The sequence below is a fragment of the Podarcis tiliguerta genome (assembly GCF_965153285.1).
Source record: "Podarcis tiliguerta genome assembly, chromosome: 12".
In the NCBI taxonomy this organism is placed as follows: Eukaryota; Metazoa; Chordata; class Lepidosauria; order Squamata; family Lacertidae; genus Podarcis; species Podarcis tiliguerta.
Genome location: NC_139545.1, coordinates 39,588,079 through 39,607,698, shown reverse-complemented (window position 1 = coordinate 39,607,698; position 19,620 = coordinate 39,588,079). Strand labels below are relative to the sequence as shown.

Sequence of the window (19,620 nt, the reverse complement as noted above, 5' to 3'; positions counted from 1 at the left end):
AGAATCATGGGGTTCAGTTGGGAAGCCTTGTGGACTGCTCTCTTCCCCTCCGCTCTGCCAGGTCTGCTGATCAGAGGGGGGAATTTACATAATGTTGGATGCCACCCTGGCAGGCCTGTGGGAATTAATGGACAGACTTTGGGAATGTTTTGTACGGAGGTGCGGAAATGGCGTCTGTTTTGATATGGCTCTTGGAGGAGTGCAAAATCCACACAGGATATAATAACGTTTGTTTTCAACCCGCTTGTGGAGACTACCAGAGGTCACAAAGAAAGGAATAAATGACAACAATAAGAAGATGAGGAAAATAACAAAGAGAAGATGGAACAGAACGGTGACTATTATTTGGACAGAACTGTGAGCATCAAAGCAGCAGCAAGAGAGATGTTTGGATCCCTTTCTGAGCTCAAAGCATGGGTACCCCCAACAAAAATTTAAAAATTTGGCTGTGTAATTTGGAATTAATTTGGAATTAATGTGATGTGATTTGATTGGCTTGTTAATAAAAATTATATATATAAAAAAAATGTTGGATGCCACCCGTCTCCAAGCAGTGAGAGATTCCAGGACTTCTAGGCGCTTACTGAGGCTTTGCGTTTCCTCTGTCTCCTGAGGCACAGCAGTGACTGTAAATATGGTTTATTTAGACATTGCTACAACCTGAGCCTACCATAGAGGGGTTCGCAGCATTAACAACCCCAAACGGATCTTGCTTCTCCCGTAGTTTGGATTCCAGCAGAAAGCAGGCATGGTTCTCTCTCTAGCTAGCTGCTTTACTTCTAGGTCATTTCACCACAAACCATCAACTCTAAACTCAGACTTCATCTTCTTGTCGTCACACAAAGAGCCCTTTTCCTTTCGTTTTCCTTAATGGCCCATCACCCAGGCAATCGCCTCAACAGGAAGCTAGGGTCGCTCATATTTTAACAATTGCTGGATCCAGGGGTTAGGAGGGTCTCTGCATACAGCACCCCCCCCCCAAAAAAAGCAACTCTAAACAATATACTTTCAGCTGGGTACTGGGAGAACAGCCTAATGCCAGAGAGCCAATCTGGTGCCGCTGGCTGATATATAGATTCCTAGATACAGTGGTACCTCGGGTTACATACGCTTCAGGTTACATACGCTTCAGGTTACAGACTCCACTAACCCAGAAATAGTGCTTCAGGTTAAGAACTTTGCTTCAGGATGAGAACAGAAATCGTGCTCCGACGGCGCAGCAGCAGCAGGAGGCCCCATTAGCTAAAGTGGTGCTTCAGATTAAGAACAGTTTCAGGTTAAGAACGGACCTCTGGAACGAATTAAGTACTTAACCTGAGGTACCACTGTACTGCTTTTGCTCTCTCTGATTGACTTGTCACTGAGGAGAGCATTCCCTGCACCGGCCAACTGATGCAAGCCATATTCACCAGAGCATCTCAAACACATGTACCTTATCATTGCAGTACACACTCTTCCAGGTTCTCCATTATTGAGTCTCCAGACCTATGAGATGCTGTGGAAGGGACCATTTTAAGAAGGAAAACCGCCATTTAGGAGCATTATTGGGGATGCAGTCACACACAGAGATTTTCTTAGACTGCACATGGTGCCCAGTATCTTCAGCCATCTCAGTGGTTCTTTACACTGAATAATTATTGTTATGAACATTGAAATTGGCCAAAAGCATTAGTATGCATGCCAAAAGCGTAGGCTTCCTTGCTTAAAATAACAGCGGCTGCTTGTCCTGTGTTAATAGTTTTGCTACGGTATAAGCACAATATTGGGGGAAGCTTACGGAGACGAATTCTTCCAGCTGAAAATAATTTTACTCGTTCGGTTTCAGTTACTTGTATCTTCCTTTTAAAATGCTTTAATCTTCTTTTATGCTCTTATGTCTTTTTATACTGCTATTTGCAAAATGCTTCACATAGGCAGTGTGTGTGTGTGTTACTATCATAATTATGACCTGTTTGGTTACTATTAAATGGTTACAGTGGTACCTCAGGTTAAGTACTTAATTCGATCTGGAGGTCCGTTCTTAACCTGAAACTGTTCTTAACCTGAAGCACCACTTTAGCTAATGGGGCCTCCTGCAGCCACTGCACCACCAGAGCACAATTTCTGTTCTCATCCTGAAGCAAAGTTCTTAACCCGAGGTACTATTTCTGGGTTAGCAGACTCTGTAACCTGAAGCGTGTGTAACCTGAAGCATATGTAACCCGAGGTACCACTGTATTTGATAATATTGCTCTAGGTATTACTGGGGTAGGAATCAGGTTCTTTCCTAATGTTTTAACCTTGAATGCATCTAGCAGATGACCTTTGGGCCTTACTGAAACTGCACATACAGATGAAAGGTTAAGTAACGCCCTTAGTAGGAACATAAGAATTTAAGACGATCCTGCTTTTTCCAGGGCTGGATTAACCATGAAGCAAAATAAGCACATGCTGAGGGCATCAAGGGAAGGGGGACACCACAGAAATTTTCCATGGCCAAATTTTTAACATTAATGGTCACAAATTGCTCAGCCAAGGAGGAAAACTGGGGTGCCGTATTCCGGGGCCGGACGCCTGTGCTAGTCATGTGACCCATGCAAGATCACTGCTCCCCCAAAAGCACTTTTTTTGGGGGGTGAGATCACGACACCCCAAATGACCATTGTACTCTTGCATGAAAAAAATGGAATGTCCCAGTTTTCTGGGGACAGTTGAGAGGTTTGTGAGAAGGTTCCATGCATGTGTGTAAAAACTAGCCTATTGTGCAAAGACACAACTGACATTTCTTGCTCTATCCACTTTTGCTCCTGGCCCCACCCACTATGTCATGTGGCCCCCTAAAGGTTGCCCAGAAGGGAATGTGGCCCTCAAAATGAAAAGGCTTCCGTGCCCCTCCTGGAAGACATCCAGATAAGTACATTTCCGAACACAATTCAAAGAGTTGGTGCTGACCTTTCAAGCCCTAAACAGCCTTGGTCCTGTATACCTGAAGGAGCGTCTCCACCCCCATCATCCAACCTGGACACTGAGGACCAGCGCCAAGGGCCTTCTGGCGGTTCCCTCGCTGTGAGAAGTGAGGTTACAGGGAACCAGGCAGAGGGCCTTCTCGGTGGTGGCACCTGCCCTGTGGAACACCCTCCCAGCAGATGTCAAGGCAATAAATAACTATTTTACTTTTAAAAGACAACTGAAGGTGGCCCTGTTTAGGGAAGTTTTTAAAGTCTGACACCGTATTGTTTTTAATATTCGGTTGGAAGCCGCCCAGAGTGGCTGGGGAAACCCAGCCAGATGGGCGGTGTATAAATATATAATTATTATCACTATTATTAGACTTTGTACAGACACCCTTAGACCAGAAGGGAGTCAGCCAGAGATTGGTTCCTGCCACTGAGGTACCTGATGCACCTTTTTAAGACTACCTGCACTTACATGCCCATATCCCTGAATTCGTCTGCTCACTCCAGTTCATCTTTCTCAGAATACAGTAGAAGGTTAATAGTGGGTAAACAGAGGACATGGGGAAATGTTGCAGCTCCACTTGAGGACCATAATCTAAGTGAGTTACATAGGCTGGTTTGATCACACAAAGACCCTCCTCGCCAGAGCTACACATTCCTGATGGTGACCAGTGCTGCAGTAGAAATTCTCAGTAACAGTCAGCATACCATTCCCGAATTTTGGTACTGGACAATATGGAAGCCATATAAAGTCATAATACAGTGGTACTTTGGTTCTTGAACATAATCCATTCCAGAAGCCCATTCGGCTTCAGAAATGTTCGAGAGCTTCTTGCACTCAGTCTAGTGATGTTAAATTCTCGAGAATAATCTTTTGGAGCATATTCTCAAGAATATTCTCAATTAATGAGGTGTGTACATTTAAAGCAGCTGTGTAGACAGACAACACAGATTTTACGATTTGTGGAGAATATTCTCCAGAGAATTTTCTAGCGGAGAACATTCTCACCTCACCTCACCAGCTGCATCGCACGTTCAGGTTCCGAAAAACATTAAAAAATGGAGGGATTTACTTCCAGGTTTTCGGCGTTCGAGAACCAAAACTTACGACAATGGAGGCATTCGGGAACCGAGGTACCACTGTCACCTAATTTAGCCCTGAGAGGCCTTTAGCCATAAGACAGCAGTACTGCTTTATCTGGAAAGGAGGGGAAAACTAGAAATATTTTGGAAAAGGTTTTTAAAAATACAACAAATGGGCTTATGGGACAGGCCTTTGCACTACTGCACCATGAAGTGCAGTAGAGCCTGTTTATCTGTAAGAACAGAAGCCTATTTGGGGAAAACTGATCACTTGAGGAACAGTTTATTCCAAGGGGTGAGGAAGGGGTTGATTTATTATTTCTTCAGTTCTTCCTTTATTGCTTTTCTTCAAGTGGGTTGAGTGTGAGCATGCATTTCTATCGCTCCATTTTCTCATATATGCTTAAGGCTCCCCACTTAACACACGAGGCTGGCATACAATATGTTCCAGATGCAGAAATACGTGTCTTGACAGTCTTGAAACAGAACTATTTTATGTTTAGTATTTAATAACCTTCTCTTTGTCCCAGTGAAAATAAGTCACGGCTGAATTTCTCTGTCTCCACCGTTGATATTTTGTGCACCTGTTAGGAGACTTGCCATTTGAAACCTTTGTCTACTGAGAAGAGGTGGAATGAATTTTTCATCTAATGAGGCTTTGCTTACATCTCCTATCCCTACGGTAAACTCCCTGCACTGTTAGTCCCACCTTTCATACCAGGAATGCAGATATTTCTGGGGCTCATAGTGTGGTTTATTGGTGCCTCAGGCTTTTCTGTCAGGCTTTTTCTTATTATTATTTTGCAAGAGTAACACAGATAAAGCCTTTTGTTGAATTGGGTCTAGATTTAGGCCTCTCTAGAGAGAGTTAAATCTACTAACGCTACTCGTCAGTGCCGTAATTGTGGCCAATAGATTTTCCTGGATGGCTTCCACTGTGGATTCAACCCAGACAAAGGCCACGAGTAGCCATCTGATTTTCCATTAAGGTAATTGTCAATGTGATTGTTTGCAGGGAGGAGATGCACCATACGTGTTTCCACTGGAAAAATGATAGCTGCAGAGAGATTATGCAAAGAACTGTACAGGAGGGGGGAAACTTTTTGTAGTAAACACAAAGTTTACTGTCAGTCTGACAAAACCCAGGAGCGAAGCTAAGTTCCTAATGGTTCTTTACTGCCACCTGCCGGCTTCTCTTGTATAGAAACAAATACATAAAGACATACATCAGCCTTTCCCAACCTGGTGCCCACGACCCTGAGATTAAGAGTCTTAGGCTGAGCTATCCCTCCAGATGTTTCGGACTACAAATCCCAAGGGTTCCCTGTCAACGTGACCAACAGTCAGAGATGATGGGACTTATAGTTCAACAACATTTGAAGAGCGCCACGTTGGGAAAGGCTGATATATATTATTCAGGCCAGGGATTCTCAGGGCCAAACTTGACTATGTTTATGGTAAAATCCCACCTTCACCTTGCCTACCACCTGACTTCACTTCTCCATTTGCAGGTGGCAAAAATGGAAGGACTAGTTCAATATTGTTAAACAAAAACAGGAGGCACAAAGCAAAATTAAAGTTTAGGGTGTTGCCTACTGGTGCTACGCAGCTTTTTTGTCTGTTTTTGTTGCTTGTGCCACCCCTTTGCCAGGAGCAGTGCTGCTAACAGTAGTTACTGGGCAGCTGCTGCCATTTTCTTCCCCCTAGAACAGTCCTAGAGCCATGGCTCCCAACGTGGGGGAGGGCAATTTGATTTTTAAGGGGGGCAATTCGAGAATGAGTTATTAGCAGTGAATGGCCTTTTAGGCTTCCTCCACGTGAATAGGAGTCCACATTTTGAATAATAAGAATTATATGTCGGGGGCATCAGGATTTTAGAGATGCTTAGGTGGGGCTGGCCAAAAAAAGGTTGGGAACCACTGTCCTAGAGTGATGCTACAGCCTGCAATTAGAGTTGTTGCAGGTAAAAAAAAAAAGTGGTGGCTGCCAGTAGTGGCAGACTTTGGGCTTTAAAATTTCAGCGGCGCCCTGTGCGAAGCCAAAAATTCTATGCCTGCCCGCCCCCACTTCGCACCGTCCATTGTTTGTCATTGTTGCTGTGCCCAGAACTGGTTGCCCTCTTTCTGTAGAGGCACATTTCCTTGTCTTAGATTTCAGTGCAAAAGGTGAACATGCCCACAAATTTCCATGCATCCTTTTGTCTAGAATCATGTCTGTATATCCATATTCTACAACTTGAAGGATTTATGTGCTGGATCATCCATACCATATTTTGAAGGATTTCAATATTCTTTGGCTAGCTCCCGTCTACCTACTGCCTCACTACAATTTTTGCATTGCAGGATAGCTATTAAAAATGTGCTTCATATTATTCCCTTTTCAGGAAGCCTCTAGTTCCTATTAGATTGCAGTTACATGAAAAACATATTGCTCTGCTCTTAAGGACAAACACTGCATCTTTGTTGTGAAACACTTTGTATATACCACTGAGACAGCTGCTATACTCTTCAAAACACCACACTGCTGTCCAACAGATAAAATATAAAATGATGTCACCTAATAATATGGCTTTTAAAGGTCTCTTGTCACGTGATATGGAGAGGGGGAGCAGGAAACAATGGACACTAAATGTGTTTAAGCACATTCACATATACAATGGTGGAAAAGAGATTATGGTTCAGCTGAGTTCAGCATTACACCTACAGATACACAATGGCTGCCAACTGTTTTTCCTGTGTTGCTCAACTACTTGGATTTAATTACTGTGCTACTAAGTGGATGGGCAGGGAAGATACAACAGTAACACTGTGTGTGTGTGTGTGTGTGTGTGTGTGTGTGTGTGTGTGTGTAAACCCTTCCATTTATGAATGCACATACAGTGGTACCTCGGTTTTAGAATGTACCGTATTTTTCGCCCCATAGGACGCACCGGCCCATAGGACGCACCTAGTTTTTTGGGGGGAAATACAGGGGAAAAAAATTTTTCCCCCAGGTGTGAGGCTGGGGTGGGGAAAGCCCAAGCTTCCCCTGACCTCAGCCCCCAGAACAGGCTGCTATCCGCAAACCGTGGGAGAGCTGTGCAAAGTCGTGCGGCTCTCCCACGGCTAGCGGAAGACTGCGCGAAAGCAGAAGCTTGGGGCGTGCTGAGCTCAGCCCACGGGGGTTGTTTAACCGGCCTACAAGCCGCCCGCTCAGCGAGTGCAGGGACTCACTTTCGCAATGCCAAAAATTGCGTCTGTGCAGATGCAGATGCCAGAAATTGCGGGTGCACATGCAGTGTGGCCAATGGAGGGCTCTCCGCTGGAGTGAACCAGCCCAGGCAAGGTAAACCTTGCCAGCCCCTGCTTTAACCCTTTGCACCCCTGATGTTTCAGTCCCTGACTTATGCTATCTGCATTTTAAGAAAAGCTCCCATTCATGGCAATGGGCACTTTTCTTGAAATGCAGATAGCAGTCACAGAGGACTGATCAGGACCATAGTAGGAGACAAAGGGCCAAACCCCCTTAGATTACCACCAGAGCCCCAATCCAGATTAGAATCCTTGTATGATGAGTGGTTTTGGCTAATCATTATTTAAAATAGTGGTAGTGGAAAGTAATTTAGATATTCTCTCCTCTGCTCACCACACCTCTCTCCCCTTTCCTTATGTGGTGAGCCTTGCTCTCCAGGTGTTTTAGGCTACAACTCCCTTCAGCCCCAGCCAGCATGGGCAATAGGCATGGAAAATGGGAGTTGTAGTCTAAAGCACTTGGAGGGCACCAGGTTGGGAAATATTGCCCTGTACATTTGTAATCTTCACATCTCAGCTGGGTTCACACGACACAGTAAACCATAGTTAATGGGCTGCTGTGAATGCACAGATGGCTCCTACTTCCTCCTCTAACTTTTGTGGTCCTACAGCTCCTGTTCTATTGCATTTTTATTGTTATTCTGTAACTGTAAGGCTGTTTTATTTGTGTTGGGTGGTTGTTTTAGTGTTTTATTAAGTCATCCTATGCTCAAAAAGGGAGAAATGGAAGGATAAAACACGGAATAAATAAAACAGAACAAGCAAAAGCAACAAAGCACGATGCCTGGTTTAGTGTTTTGTGTGAAACATGGATCATAGCTTGCTTCTCTCAAAACAGACTACTATTTGAAACACAGCTTAACGTTCCTGGTTTGTTTAAGTCAAACCACGACCCCCGGTTCAGATGTAGTGCTAAGCTACTCGTACGTGCTGTGGAAGGAGAAAAGCAGAAGTAATCTCTATGTTCATGGTAAACCATTAAATATGGTTTAACCCTGATATGCAAATTGAGCCACTGTGTTCCTATGATTATGTTGGACCTAAATTCAAAGATTAAGGTGTTTGGCTTCTTTCCCACTCATTCTGTGTGTTTTCTGTAACTATTCTTCTTTGACTTGAATCCTTAGCCTAAACTTTAAACAAGCAAGGTGGACCCTGCCAACCACATTCTTACACACAAGCAAATTTCCATTAACTCTAATCAAAGTTCCAAGAAGAAAATACATCTCTCCTAGAGACATAAAAATAGTTTCATGCCTAAACTCTAAAGAAATATTGGAGAGATGTTATCGGGGAGAACAACATTTAGTGCAACGTTTTACGTAAACAAAGCACTGTGGTTGCGATCTCAGGGAAGCATTCCTCTTTTCTTTAAAGTGGCTAATAATGATTTAAAACCAAAGCATAGTTTTGTAATAGAATGTGCATATTAGCTTGCTTTGTTTTTCCTGTGCAGCGCATACATTATTTGGTCGTGTTCTTTATTGTTTCGGGACTTCTGCCAATTAATAATTAGAAATAAAAAAAGAATATTATAAAATAAAATATTAGCCATCTATTCCACCAAGGTATAGCTAAGTGGTGCAATCCATCATTCCCAGTGACCCTTTCAATGGCACCCTTCACCAGTCTGATAATTTAACAATCACCCGACAGCCTAATAATTCCTTGCTCAAATGCCCAACATGCTTTCAGCAGTACCTTTTTCATTTTTGTTTCCAGCAGTGTATTATGGATTCTCTTCTGGAAAACTATTGAACGCAATATACCTTCCGACTTTTGGAACCATGTCAGGAATTTTGGAAATGTCTGGATAAGCCATTTTTATTTCCAAAGTCACTCTGAAAAAAATTACTTATCTATCTTTTCTGCTTCTCTCATGGTAATACCCCATAGAGGGATCACAAATCTGAAATGTTGTACATAAAGTCAAATCCTAAGCATGATTACTTAGAAGAACGTCCTGCCGTGTCTCATTTACTTCTTTGTTGGCCAAAATATACCGCCAGCATTCAGAAAACATTGTGGCAGCAAACAGAACAAACAGTAGCATTACATTCATGTGTAATTTGTGATTAATTTATGCTTAGGGTGCTTCTCGCCACACCTTGCTTTGTGCTAACGTCTTGCCTGAGAACTTGAAAACTTGCCCCTTTTTAAAAAGGCTTTGTTTTTTGTTGTTTTTAAAGGCATTACCTGTGTGTGGAGTTTTGAGTTTTTATTTAAGAGACGAGCACAGCTATCTTTGCTTTTTATGCTTAGGATTGTTCCCTCAAACCTGCACGTTTGCTATTGAGCCACAAATGTTACAATGGTATTTACCATAATGAACATACAGTATAGTGCTGCCTGAAGGATGCTGTGCACAGATGCCAGGTACTTGCAGCCAATCATATCCATGCAGACATCTATTTCAGATCCTAGATCATATCCTAATCATATCCATGCAGACATCTATTTCAGATCCTAGATCTTACACTTCATGAAGCTGAGGGTATAATAATATAGCAGCTGCAGTAAAAGTGCTTACTATTCAAAGCAGATAATTTCTAAAGCTCCACCTTTGCCAAAACAGCAATCAAATCTAACTTTCTGCAGTTCTAATGCTGCTGCCTTGGACTCCTTTGGGAGAAAGAGCAGATATACCTTTGATAAATAAATGAATAAATTTGCTCATAGTAGCTTGCTGGTAAGGGTTAGGGACTCAGTTCTCTCTCTGCTCAAGTGATTTTTCTTTTGCATTCTCATGTTCATCCCCATGAAACTATCTTGTCGTGTGAACGATTCCACATGAAATAAGCCATCGGTACAAGAAACTAGAATTTGTCAGACTGGAGCAATATTTGAAGCTAGAAGGTATGCGCCTGAAATTCCTCGGCAGGTGTGTTTCTAGGAATATCAGCAGATGTACCATCAGAAATAGGGGTGTGGGTGGCGCTGTGGGTTAAACTACAGAGACCAGGGCTTGCCGATCAGAAGGTCGGCGGTTCGAATCCCCGCGATGGGGTGAGCTCCCGTTGCTCGGTTCCTGCTCCTGCCAACCTAGCACATCAAAGTGCAAGTAGATAAATACTTCCTTCTGGCGGGAAGGTAAATGGCGTTTCTGTGTGCTGCTCTGGTTTGCCAGAAGCGGCTTAGTCATGCTGACCACATGACCCGGAAGCTGTATGCCAGCTCCCGCAGCCAATAAAGCGAGATGAGCGCCGCAATCCCAGAGTCGGTCATGACTGGACCTAATGGTCAGGGGTCCCTTTACCTTTACCATCAGAAATGCGAAGGTGCCTACAGAGTTAGCTTAAAGGGAACGTTTTCTTGGAAACATCACCAAGGTGTGAGAACAAAACCTAAAAACTAAGTAAGTCAACAAACTAATCTTTCAAGGGTGGTCAACAATCCTGACTATTCTGAATGACTATCAGTTTTTTACAGCTGAGTATTTGGTGCCATCGTGTGGCCAATTTAATTTTACATATCTGAGAGAGTGGGTTTAATACAACTCCTGCCACCACACATCACTAACCACTGGCCATGCTGGCAGGAGCGGATGAGAATCTGAGTCCACCAACATCGGTGGGGGGGGGGGTACAGGTCCCCCATCCCAGCTGTAAGGCATGAGCTAACAGATGAGGTGATTGAGAAACCTTATACCTATATGACTTGCATCTCAAAGCCAGACAAATTTCAAAACAATCCCTTTTAAATACATACACAAGATAGCTTTAAGCACATACAATTTCCTTCTCCAAGGAGTGTCAAATCTCCCTCTCTTGAGATATACCTGTTCTTCATGTTATAAGGTGCAATTGCTAATAATTGCTCTGGGCTACAACCAAAGCATTAGATAAAGAGATCAGAAGAGAGCAGAGCATGCAATTTATGTCACTGCCTGCTATTTGAATAGAGACTGAAGCAGTGTTGGTACAGCATCTTCACTTGTGAATTGAAACTACCGGTAGTCTTTCTTGCATCGAATGCACACCGACAATACAATCATTTTGGTGAATGAAAATACAACTCTTAGTTCTTTGCCAGATTTACTCATAACAAGAGAGTAAGTATTTGCTTATGGTGAACTAAATGTTCAGATTTATAATGACGAGGAACTAAAAAACTGAGCAGATTTAACGGGGCAGCTACTTCCGCAGCCATGGGATGATTGGAATTGCTACTGGAACCATGTTACAGTGGTACCTCGGGTTACAGATGCTTCAGGTTACAGACTCCACTAACCCAGAAATAGTACCTCGGGTTAAGAACATTGCTTCAGGATGAAAAGAGAAATCACAGGGCGGCGGCACGGCAGCAGCGGGAGGCCCCATTAGCTAAAGTGGTGTCTCAGGTTAAGAACAGACCTCCAGAATGAATTACGTTCTTAACCCAAGGTACCACTGTACTTATTTCCTTGCTGCTCATCCCCAATCCTCTTTGCTCTCTGTGGGTAACATTTGCTATTGCATATGCTATTGTCAGTGTTACTGGTTTCATGTCCCTTTGGCATGAGACTCTTGACTCCATATCCATGATCAACCTTGTTGATCCATGATAACCTTGTTGTCTGTCAAAGGTAGCCCCACGTAGGGTGCATTGCAGTAGTCCAGGTAGGCAGCTGTTCCACCATTGTGAGCATCCTTGCGCTGTAAATGTCATCCATATCTTTAGAACCATTTTGAGGAGAATGTTTCTAGTTATTTTTTTCAGGTCTCTTCGTGGTCTCATTTTTATTCCTGTATTTTTAACATTCTTTGGGTTTGGGGGTGGGATTTTCAGGCAGACAGAACCAAAACAATAGCAAGGGCACTGAAAATTCACCCAATGTTTAAGGAAAAAACTGTTTATATGCAAACATGATTGAGGAACTTGGCTTTTAGATGACAACATTATTTAACTACCTAGTGTCAATATGGGAAGGTACACCAAAGCTACCTGCAGCTAAAGCCAATCCATCTCTCCTCTGAAGGTCTTGAAATTAGATATAGCTTGTCAACCCAAAGGAATATGATCCATTTTCCCTTTCTACTAATCTTCCTATTTATAGATGACTGTTTGAAGCCATTCTGTATCAACATGCTGCAGTACTTGCATTCAAATCTTAGCAGAAACTCCTGGCCTCTCGTCCTGTGTGTCAGTGTCTAAGCTGTCGCTTGGGGGGGGGTGTGTATGTGTGTGCACGGTCCGCAATGGACAGCATGAAGTCAGCGGGATTAGAGGGTAGGCAGAGGGCAGATTTGTAGCCGACCTCCCTAAAAGAAGCTTAACAACTTTTGGATGCACCCGCCCCAAAGGTGGGGTGTCAGGCCCAAAGGTGTAACTCACTATTCCTACTGCGTTGCAGTTGTCGCCAATACACTTACTAAGAGAAAATCTGTATTAAATCTCATATGTAATACATCAGCATTTTACACCCAAAGTTTATAGAGCTTAACTCATGTCGACTCTAATTGTGCTGTGCTTGGGATGGAAACCTTCAGTTCCTGCTGCGAATATCTTTCCCATTTCCAACAACGCAAAAGATTTGTTGCACAAAAAGTGGACATTGCTAGATAGACAGAACGCGAGCCCAAGCAGGGGCCGAAGAGGGCCAGCCCTGCTTTCCCCATATATGACGTCCACCCCCCACTGCCGCCCCTTCCGTCCAAGTCTGCAGCGCCTTGGGAGCCGGAGCAGAAGGAGGCCACGGCGGTGGGCGCGTGGAACTGGAACGCAGCACCGCCTGGCGAAATAACGCCCGCCGGGCAACGGACGGCGGCGCCCACCCTCCGACGGCGCCCCGGGAAGAGCGGCCGCACTACGCAGAGCAGCCGCCCCGCGGCCCGCACGTCGCGGCTGCCTGGACAATGGCGCCCCGCGGCTGCCACACGGACTGCGTGGAGCGGCCCCTGTCGCGCGCGCTCCGCTGCTTCGGCGCCTTGGTGGGCGCGCACCCGTGGCCCTTCCTGCTGGCGCCCGTGGCGCTGACCGTCGGGCTGGGCACGGGCTTCGTGATGCTGAGCAGCCGCGAGGCCAACGACATCGAGGGCCAGTACACGCCCGTCGGGGGCCCCGCCAAGGCGGAGCGTTGCTTTATCCGGACGCACTTCCCGACGGACGACGCGCGGCGCTTCTCCCCGCAGAGGCTGAGCACCGAGGGCTCCTTCGCCTCCTTCATCGCCGTGGCCTCCGCCTCCGGGGGCAGCGACTCGGTGCTCACCAAGGCGGCCTTCACGGAGCTGCTGGAGCTGGACTCCGCGGTGCGGGCCATGACCGCCGGCGAGCGAAACTTCGCGGACCTCTGCGCGCGCTGGAACAACACTTGCCTGAGTCCCAACCCGCTGATCACCGCCGTCGAGGGCGACGCGGCCGCCATAGAGACGCTGCTGCCCGCGCTCACCTTCCCGCTCTACCAGAGCCACGTGTTCCTGGGCTACTTCCTGGGCGACGTCGTGCTGGGCCCGGGAAATGGCACCGCGCGCCCCGTCCGGGCAGCCCGGGCGATGCGCCTCGTCTACTTCTTCCAAGAGGACGGAGCTTCGCAGCGACAGGCCAGCAAGGTCTGGATCGAGACCTTTCTGGAGCGCATCCCCGTCGTGCTGGGCACTATGAACCTCCATTTCACCCGGGTAAGCGCCGCGCGTGCACGTCCCGGGAGGCGCGCAGCTCCGGGCAGACCGCTTTGCGACGGCGCTGCCTTGTGCTCGGCAGTTGCGTCCTTCGTTTCGATAAAAAGCCGTCGAGGTTCTCAAGCGTGGGTTGGCTTTCCTAGCCCGAAAGGCTCCTAGGGCAATAGAAGCAGGAGGACAGGCCCTGCCCCACCCTTGCCATCCAAAAGCCGGGACGGAAAAGGGATGCAGAGGAAGCTCAGAGCTGCGCTGACTCTATGGTTTATATGTTAGGATGGGGCTAGCTAGCACCTGCAGGATGCAACCCTCCCCTTGCATAACAATATAATAACGAATTTATATGCATACAGCCAAGGGTGCCAACTTGAATAAAATATTGTGGGGCCCAGGTAAATAGACATCAGAGGGCTCTTCAGGCCTGAGATCAGAGTCCAGCATTATGATTAAGATGCACGTGGGTGCCATGACCTATATTCTCTAACCTCAAAAATACACATTTTAAAAACATGCATATCCTTTATTAAAAAATGGCTTGGTGCTCCGAAGGGGAGCAGTGGAAGATGAGCAACCATTGGAAATCTTCCCTCCCTCCATCCCCAGAATGAACAAAGGCAGAGCTTTAAATCAGACCACCCTCAATCTTTTAGATTATATTAAACTGATATGGAAGAGGAATTCTTTTTTAGGCTGCAGTCCTATGTCCGCTAAACATGGAAGTAAAATGTGATGTACTTCTCAGTGGACACGTGTAGGGTTGCTGAAATTAAACAGGCATGAAAAAACTGGGCAGAGAGTTTTTTTAATTATCGTGCAAAAGGTATTTCCATGGAATGAAGTTGCCACTTTCCGGAGCTTCTGACTAACTGTTGTTGTTGTTGTTTACATAATGCAGTGAAGGAATTTACAATATAACCATTCATTTTATGATTTTTCTTAGCCAGCCTTGATACCCTCCACAATATTAAGCTACATCTTAAGAGTTCTGTTATGCAATAGTTTGTCTTATTCTTTCTTTCCTCACTTGGCAGGTGACCTATTTTTCCTCAGAATCCAGACAGAAAGAATTTGGAAAAATTACCAAGCGAGTGATCCCATTGGTCTCTGTCACATATTTTTTAACAATATTCTTTTCCATTGTATCATGTGCAAGGTAATCTCCCCACCTTAATTCTTTGGAGAGGAAGGGAAAATCCCTGTCCCCCCCACCATCTCGGGTAGATCTGCAATATGCACTAGCTAAGTGAAGTATTGTAGATGGATAGATCTGCTTAAAGAAATCCCAGTACAGTGGTACCTCGGTTAAGAACTTAATTCGTTCTGGAGGTCCGTTCTTAACCTGAAACTGTTCTTAACCTCAGGTACTTTAGCTAATGGGGCCTCCCGCTGCTGCCACACTGCTGGAGCACGATTTCTGTTCTCATCCTGAAGCAAAGTTCTTAACCCGAGGTACTATTTCTGGGTTAGTGGAGTCTGTAACCTGAAGCGTCTGTAACCCAAGGTAACACTGTATTGATAGCTAATTGGGAAAGTGTCACTCAGCAAATGAAGTGAAAGTCTCATGAAAAACACTGCAGCAAAATGGAGTCAGAGATCTGGCCCAAATGTAGGCCTACTATGTAGAGTGAAGCCCACTAGTAGACGGAAGAGGCAATGTTCTCAATAGCTAGAGTGGCTTGTTCACTCTCTGTCAGTTTCAATTTCTTAAAGTTACTGTTTCTATTTTTTCCTCTCTCCCCCCCCATAATATTTTCTTGATTTAGTATGTATTTTTGTGTTCTTATATTGTGAACTCCCCTGTGATCATTGGGTTGAGGGGCGGTATATAAATTTAATAAAAGTTAATAATAAAAAGTGCAATAATAACAAAAATAAAACAAATTAAAAATGTAACCTATGAAACATCACAGCCCGTAAAAACCAAAGGACAAAGGTACAGCACAGTTCCAAAGAGATAATAAAGTATTAACCCATACAAAGGTTTCCTTTACAAATCATAAAGATAAGTTTCTTTAAAATGCAAGTATTCGCCATCTGTGAACTCCATCATTATTAAACCCTAGAGTATTTCTATTTCTTACAGTTGTAAGAAATACGTGCAACTGCTGTGTGGCACTGTCATTTTGTTCAAGGAAGCTGCAAATTTGAACATTACCACGGAACTCTGAACCCAAACATAATTCTTCTTTATCTGCTTTACAGGATGGATTGTGTACGGACAAAAATTTGGATTGCAGTTTTTGGGGTGATGTCAGCAGGATTATCTGTCGTCAGCAGCTTTGGATTACTGCTGTTTTGTGGGGTGCCATTTGTTATCACAGCCGCAAATTCACCCTTTCTTATACTTGGTAAGTGTATACATTCCTCATGCCTTCTTATCCATTGGGCTTTTGATGGGTGTGCCTAAAGTAGGTATTGGGCAGTAATTCCATATAAATCTGTGATCACTTGGAGAATTTAATGCTAATTCTTGTTTTTTTATTTGAAATTGCATAAGCAGAAAAGTTTTAAATCACATGTGTTGCAGGGGGCGGGGCCAGATGTCTCTTCCAATCTCTTCCAACACTATAATTCTATGATGCTATCAATGGGCATATGCACACATTTTTCATTACACGCCTTCAAAACATTTATTAGCAAAGGGCAGATCTGGACTTGATTGCTCCTCCTACAGGAGGGGAATGTGGCCAGAATGAAAACTTGTGTGGAACAAGGAAAGCTTGCTTTGTGCGCAGTGTGTTTACGCAAGCCAATGCTTTTCCATCCCTGCTGTTATAAATTCCTGAACGTTCTTTGTAAAGCACTCAAATATCATTTTATAAAGAAAAGTAGGTTTCCGATTTGTAAATACAGCCATACCTCGGTTCTCAAATGGAATCCATTCCAGATTCCGAAACTGTTCAAAAACCAAGGCGCGGCTTCTGATTGGCTGCAGGAACTTCCTGCAGACAATCGGAAGCCGCGTCGGATGTTCAAGTTCTAAAGAAGGTTCGCAAACCAGAACACTCACTTCTGGGTTTGCAGCATTTGGGAGCCAAAACGTTTGAGCCGCAAGGCGTTCGAGAACCAAGGTACCACTGTCAATAAATGACTAGGTGTGTTTCCCTAGTAAATATCCATATTGTTCTCCTGTGGCATGTTTGGAACTGGTATGTTAAATATTTTTCTATTCTTCAGGGGTTGGTGTTGATGACATGTTCATCCTCGTGTCCTGCTGGCAGCAGACTAAAGTGAAGAAGGGAGTCATAGAACGGATGGCTGACACCTATGCAAAGGCCGCTGTCTCTGTTACCATCACAACACTTACCGACGTTTTAGCCTTCTACATTGGAGTTGAAAGTTCCCTTGTGTCTATTCAGTCGTTTTGTTTGTATACGGGCACAGCCTTTGTGTTCTGCTACATCTACAACTTGACTTTCCTTGGGGCAGTTCTTGCTCTTAATGGCCGAAGAGAAGAAAGCAACAAGCATTGGCTCACATTCAAGAAAGTGATGGATAAGCCTCAGGATTCAAAGAGCCGTATGTATAACAGGTGCTGTATAGGAGGGGCTTTCGACGAGTCCACTGGGACAGAGACTGAACATCCCATGTATGGCTTCTTTAGAAATCACTATGCCCCCTTCCTGATGCACACCAGGACCAAGTTGTCTGTGGTAGTCCTGTATGTGGCATACCTGGTTAGTAGTGTTTACGGGTGCACTCAACTTAAAGAAGGTATAAATGTTCGACACCTAGCTGTAGATCGTTCTTATGTCGTTGCGTATTATGACTCAGAAGAAAAACATTTTACTGAGTATGGCCCAAGGCTCATGGTTGCTGTTACAGAAAGCATACCGTATTGGAATTCATCTGTCCGTGCAGATCTTGAGAACTGCATGCAGTTGTTTGAAGAGTCCTCCTATGTGGATAAGAGATTATCGGAGTCATGGCTGAGAACTTATGAAATGGTTGCAAAAGGGGCATCTTTAAATTTAGATGACCGCACGTCATTTATGACTAACTTAAAGACTCTTTTCCAAGCAAATCCAGAGTATGAGTGGGATGTTAATATTAGTGCTACTGAAATAGTTGCATCACGGTTTTTCATACAAACCGTCAATGTTACTACTGCAGTACATGAGAAAAATCTTTTAAACCAAATGAGACAACTTGCTGAGGACTGTGAGACGCCACTATTGGTTTATCATCCAGCTTTTATATATTTTGATCAATTTGCTGTAATAATGGAATACACCATTCAAAATGTTTTGATTGCTGCTGGTGCCATGTTAGTAACTTCCTTGCTGCTCATCCCCAATCCTCTTTGCTCTCTGTGGGTAACATTTACTATTGTATCTGTTTTTGTCGGTGTTACTGGTTTCATGGCCCTCTGGAATGTGAATCTTGACTCCATATCTATGATCAACCTTGTTATCTGCATAGGGTTTTCAGTAGACTTCTCTGCTCATATTTCCTATGCCTTTGTTTCCAGTGAGAAACCCAAAGTGAACGACAAGGCAGTGGAAGCTCTCTACCGCCTTGGTTTCCCGATCCTACAGGCCGCTGTTTCCACCATTGTGGGCATCCTTGTGCTGCCCATGTCATCCACTTACGTCTTTAGAACGTTTTTTAAGATAATGTTTCTAGTTATTTTTTTCGGGTCTCTTCACGGTCTCGTTTTTATTCCGGTATTTTTAACGTTCTTTGGGTTTTGTGGTGAAGTTTCAAACAAAGAGGACCAAAACGATATCAAGGGCATTGAAAAATCACCCAGTGTTTAAGGAAAACATTGTTCATATGGAAACAAGATTGAGGAACTCCGTTTTCTAGAAGGAAATGTTATGGGGAAACTGAGGTTTTAGAATGAAAAATGGAACTAGTGTTTGTGAACATGGAAGGAAAAACCATAATCAATCTATATTGCCTGCAAATAGCTTGTTAAATTGAAGGAATATGTTCAGTTGTTCCTTATGTTCCATAGCTATCTAATTTTCCTGTTTATGTTATGTAAATACACTACTTGGCATAAAATTTTCACTTGAAATGTGTTGTGGTTTGTTACAAGACTCCAAAACAATACAAGTTTATTTGGCAAAGCATATTTCAGTCATTTGCTGATAGTATGGTACACCCAAAATAAATTAATGTGGGATAGAGATTGCTCAGGTGACTGTTTGAACTCATTCTGTAACAACATACTGTGGCGATTGCCCTTTAATCTTAGCAGAAACTCCTGGCTTCTTGTCCTAGCTGTTCCTCAGGTTCTAAGTCATGGCAGCGGCAAAATGGAACGAAACGATATAATATATGTATAAGGGGATGCGGTATGGAAAGGAGAGAGCACTGTCTGTGTTGATGGTGGTGGTATGAATGCTTCTAAGAGGCAAATCAAGAAATCCCTTTTCAACTGGAGGTGGTTGTATTCTGAGATTCCCCCAGTCCAGAATTCTTTCCCATAAGTAGAAGACACAGGACAGTCAATGTGAAGTTTGGCAGCAGGGAAATTCCAACAGCACGGAATCTGGATTCTCCTCTTCTTTGTGAGAAGGGAATTTCCATGTGTGTGAAACTTCAATATTACAGTACTGTATGCATTTTTGCAGGGATGCGGGTGGCGCTGTGGTCTAAACCACAGAGCCTGGGGCATGCCCATCAGAAGGTTGGTGGTTCGAATCCCCGCAATGGGGTGAGCTCCCGTTGTTCAGTCCCAGCTCCTGCCCACCTAGCAGTTCGAAAGCA

General features: G+C 44.3%; 1 protein-coding gene across 1 annotated transcript; it reads left to right on the top strand.

Moving 5' to 3' along the window:
• The first annotated feature begins 13,034 nt into the window (after nucleotides 1-13,034).
• On the top strand, nucleotides 13,035-19,039 carry LOC310660849 (patched domain-containing protein 3-like). Its single transcript, XM_083406212.1, has 4 exons — nucleotides 13,035-13,905; nucleotides 14,934-15,055; nucleotides 16,105-16,250; nucleotides 17,080-19,039. Exons 1-4 carry the CDS (start codon nucleotides 13,144-13,146, stop codon nucleotides 18,660-18,662), a joined length of 2,613 nt encoding a protein of 870 aa, XP_083262338.1. The 5' UTR covers nucleotides 13,035-13,143; the 3' UTR covers nucleotides 18,663-19,039.
• Nucleotides 19,040-19,620: the final 581 nt, after the last annotated feature.

Excerpts from the sequence above, each read along its gene's own strand:
- LOC310660849 (XM_083406212.1), top strand. The coding sequence starts at position 13,144 with ATGGCGCCCCGCGGCTGCCACACGGACTGCGTGGAGCGGCCCCTGTCG. Across the intron at positions 15,056-16,104 it reads TCCATTGTATCATGTGCAAG|GATGGATTGTGTACGGACAA; the intron begins GTAATCTCCCCA and ends TCTGCTTTACAG. Across the intron at positions 16,251-17,079 it reads TTCACCCTTTCTTATACTTG|GGGTTGGTGTTGATGACATG; the intron begins GTAAGTGTATAC and ends TCTATTCTTCAG.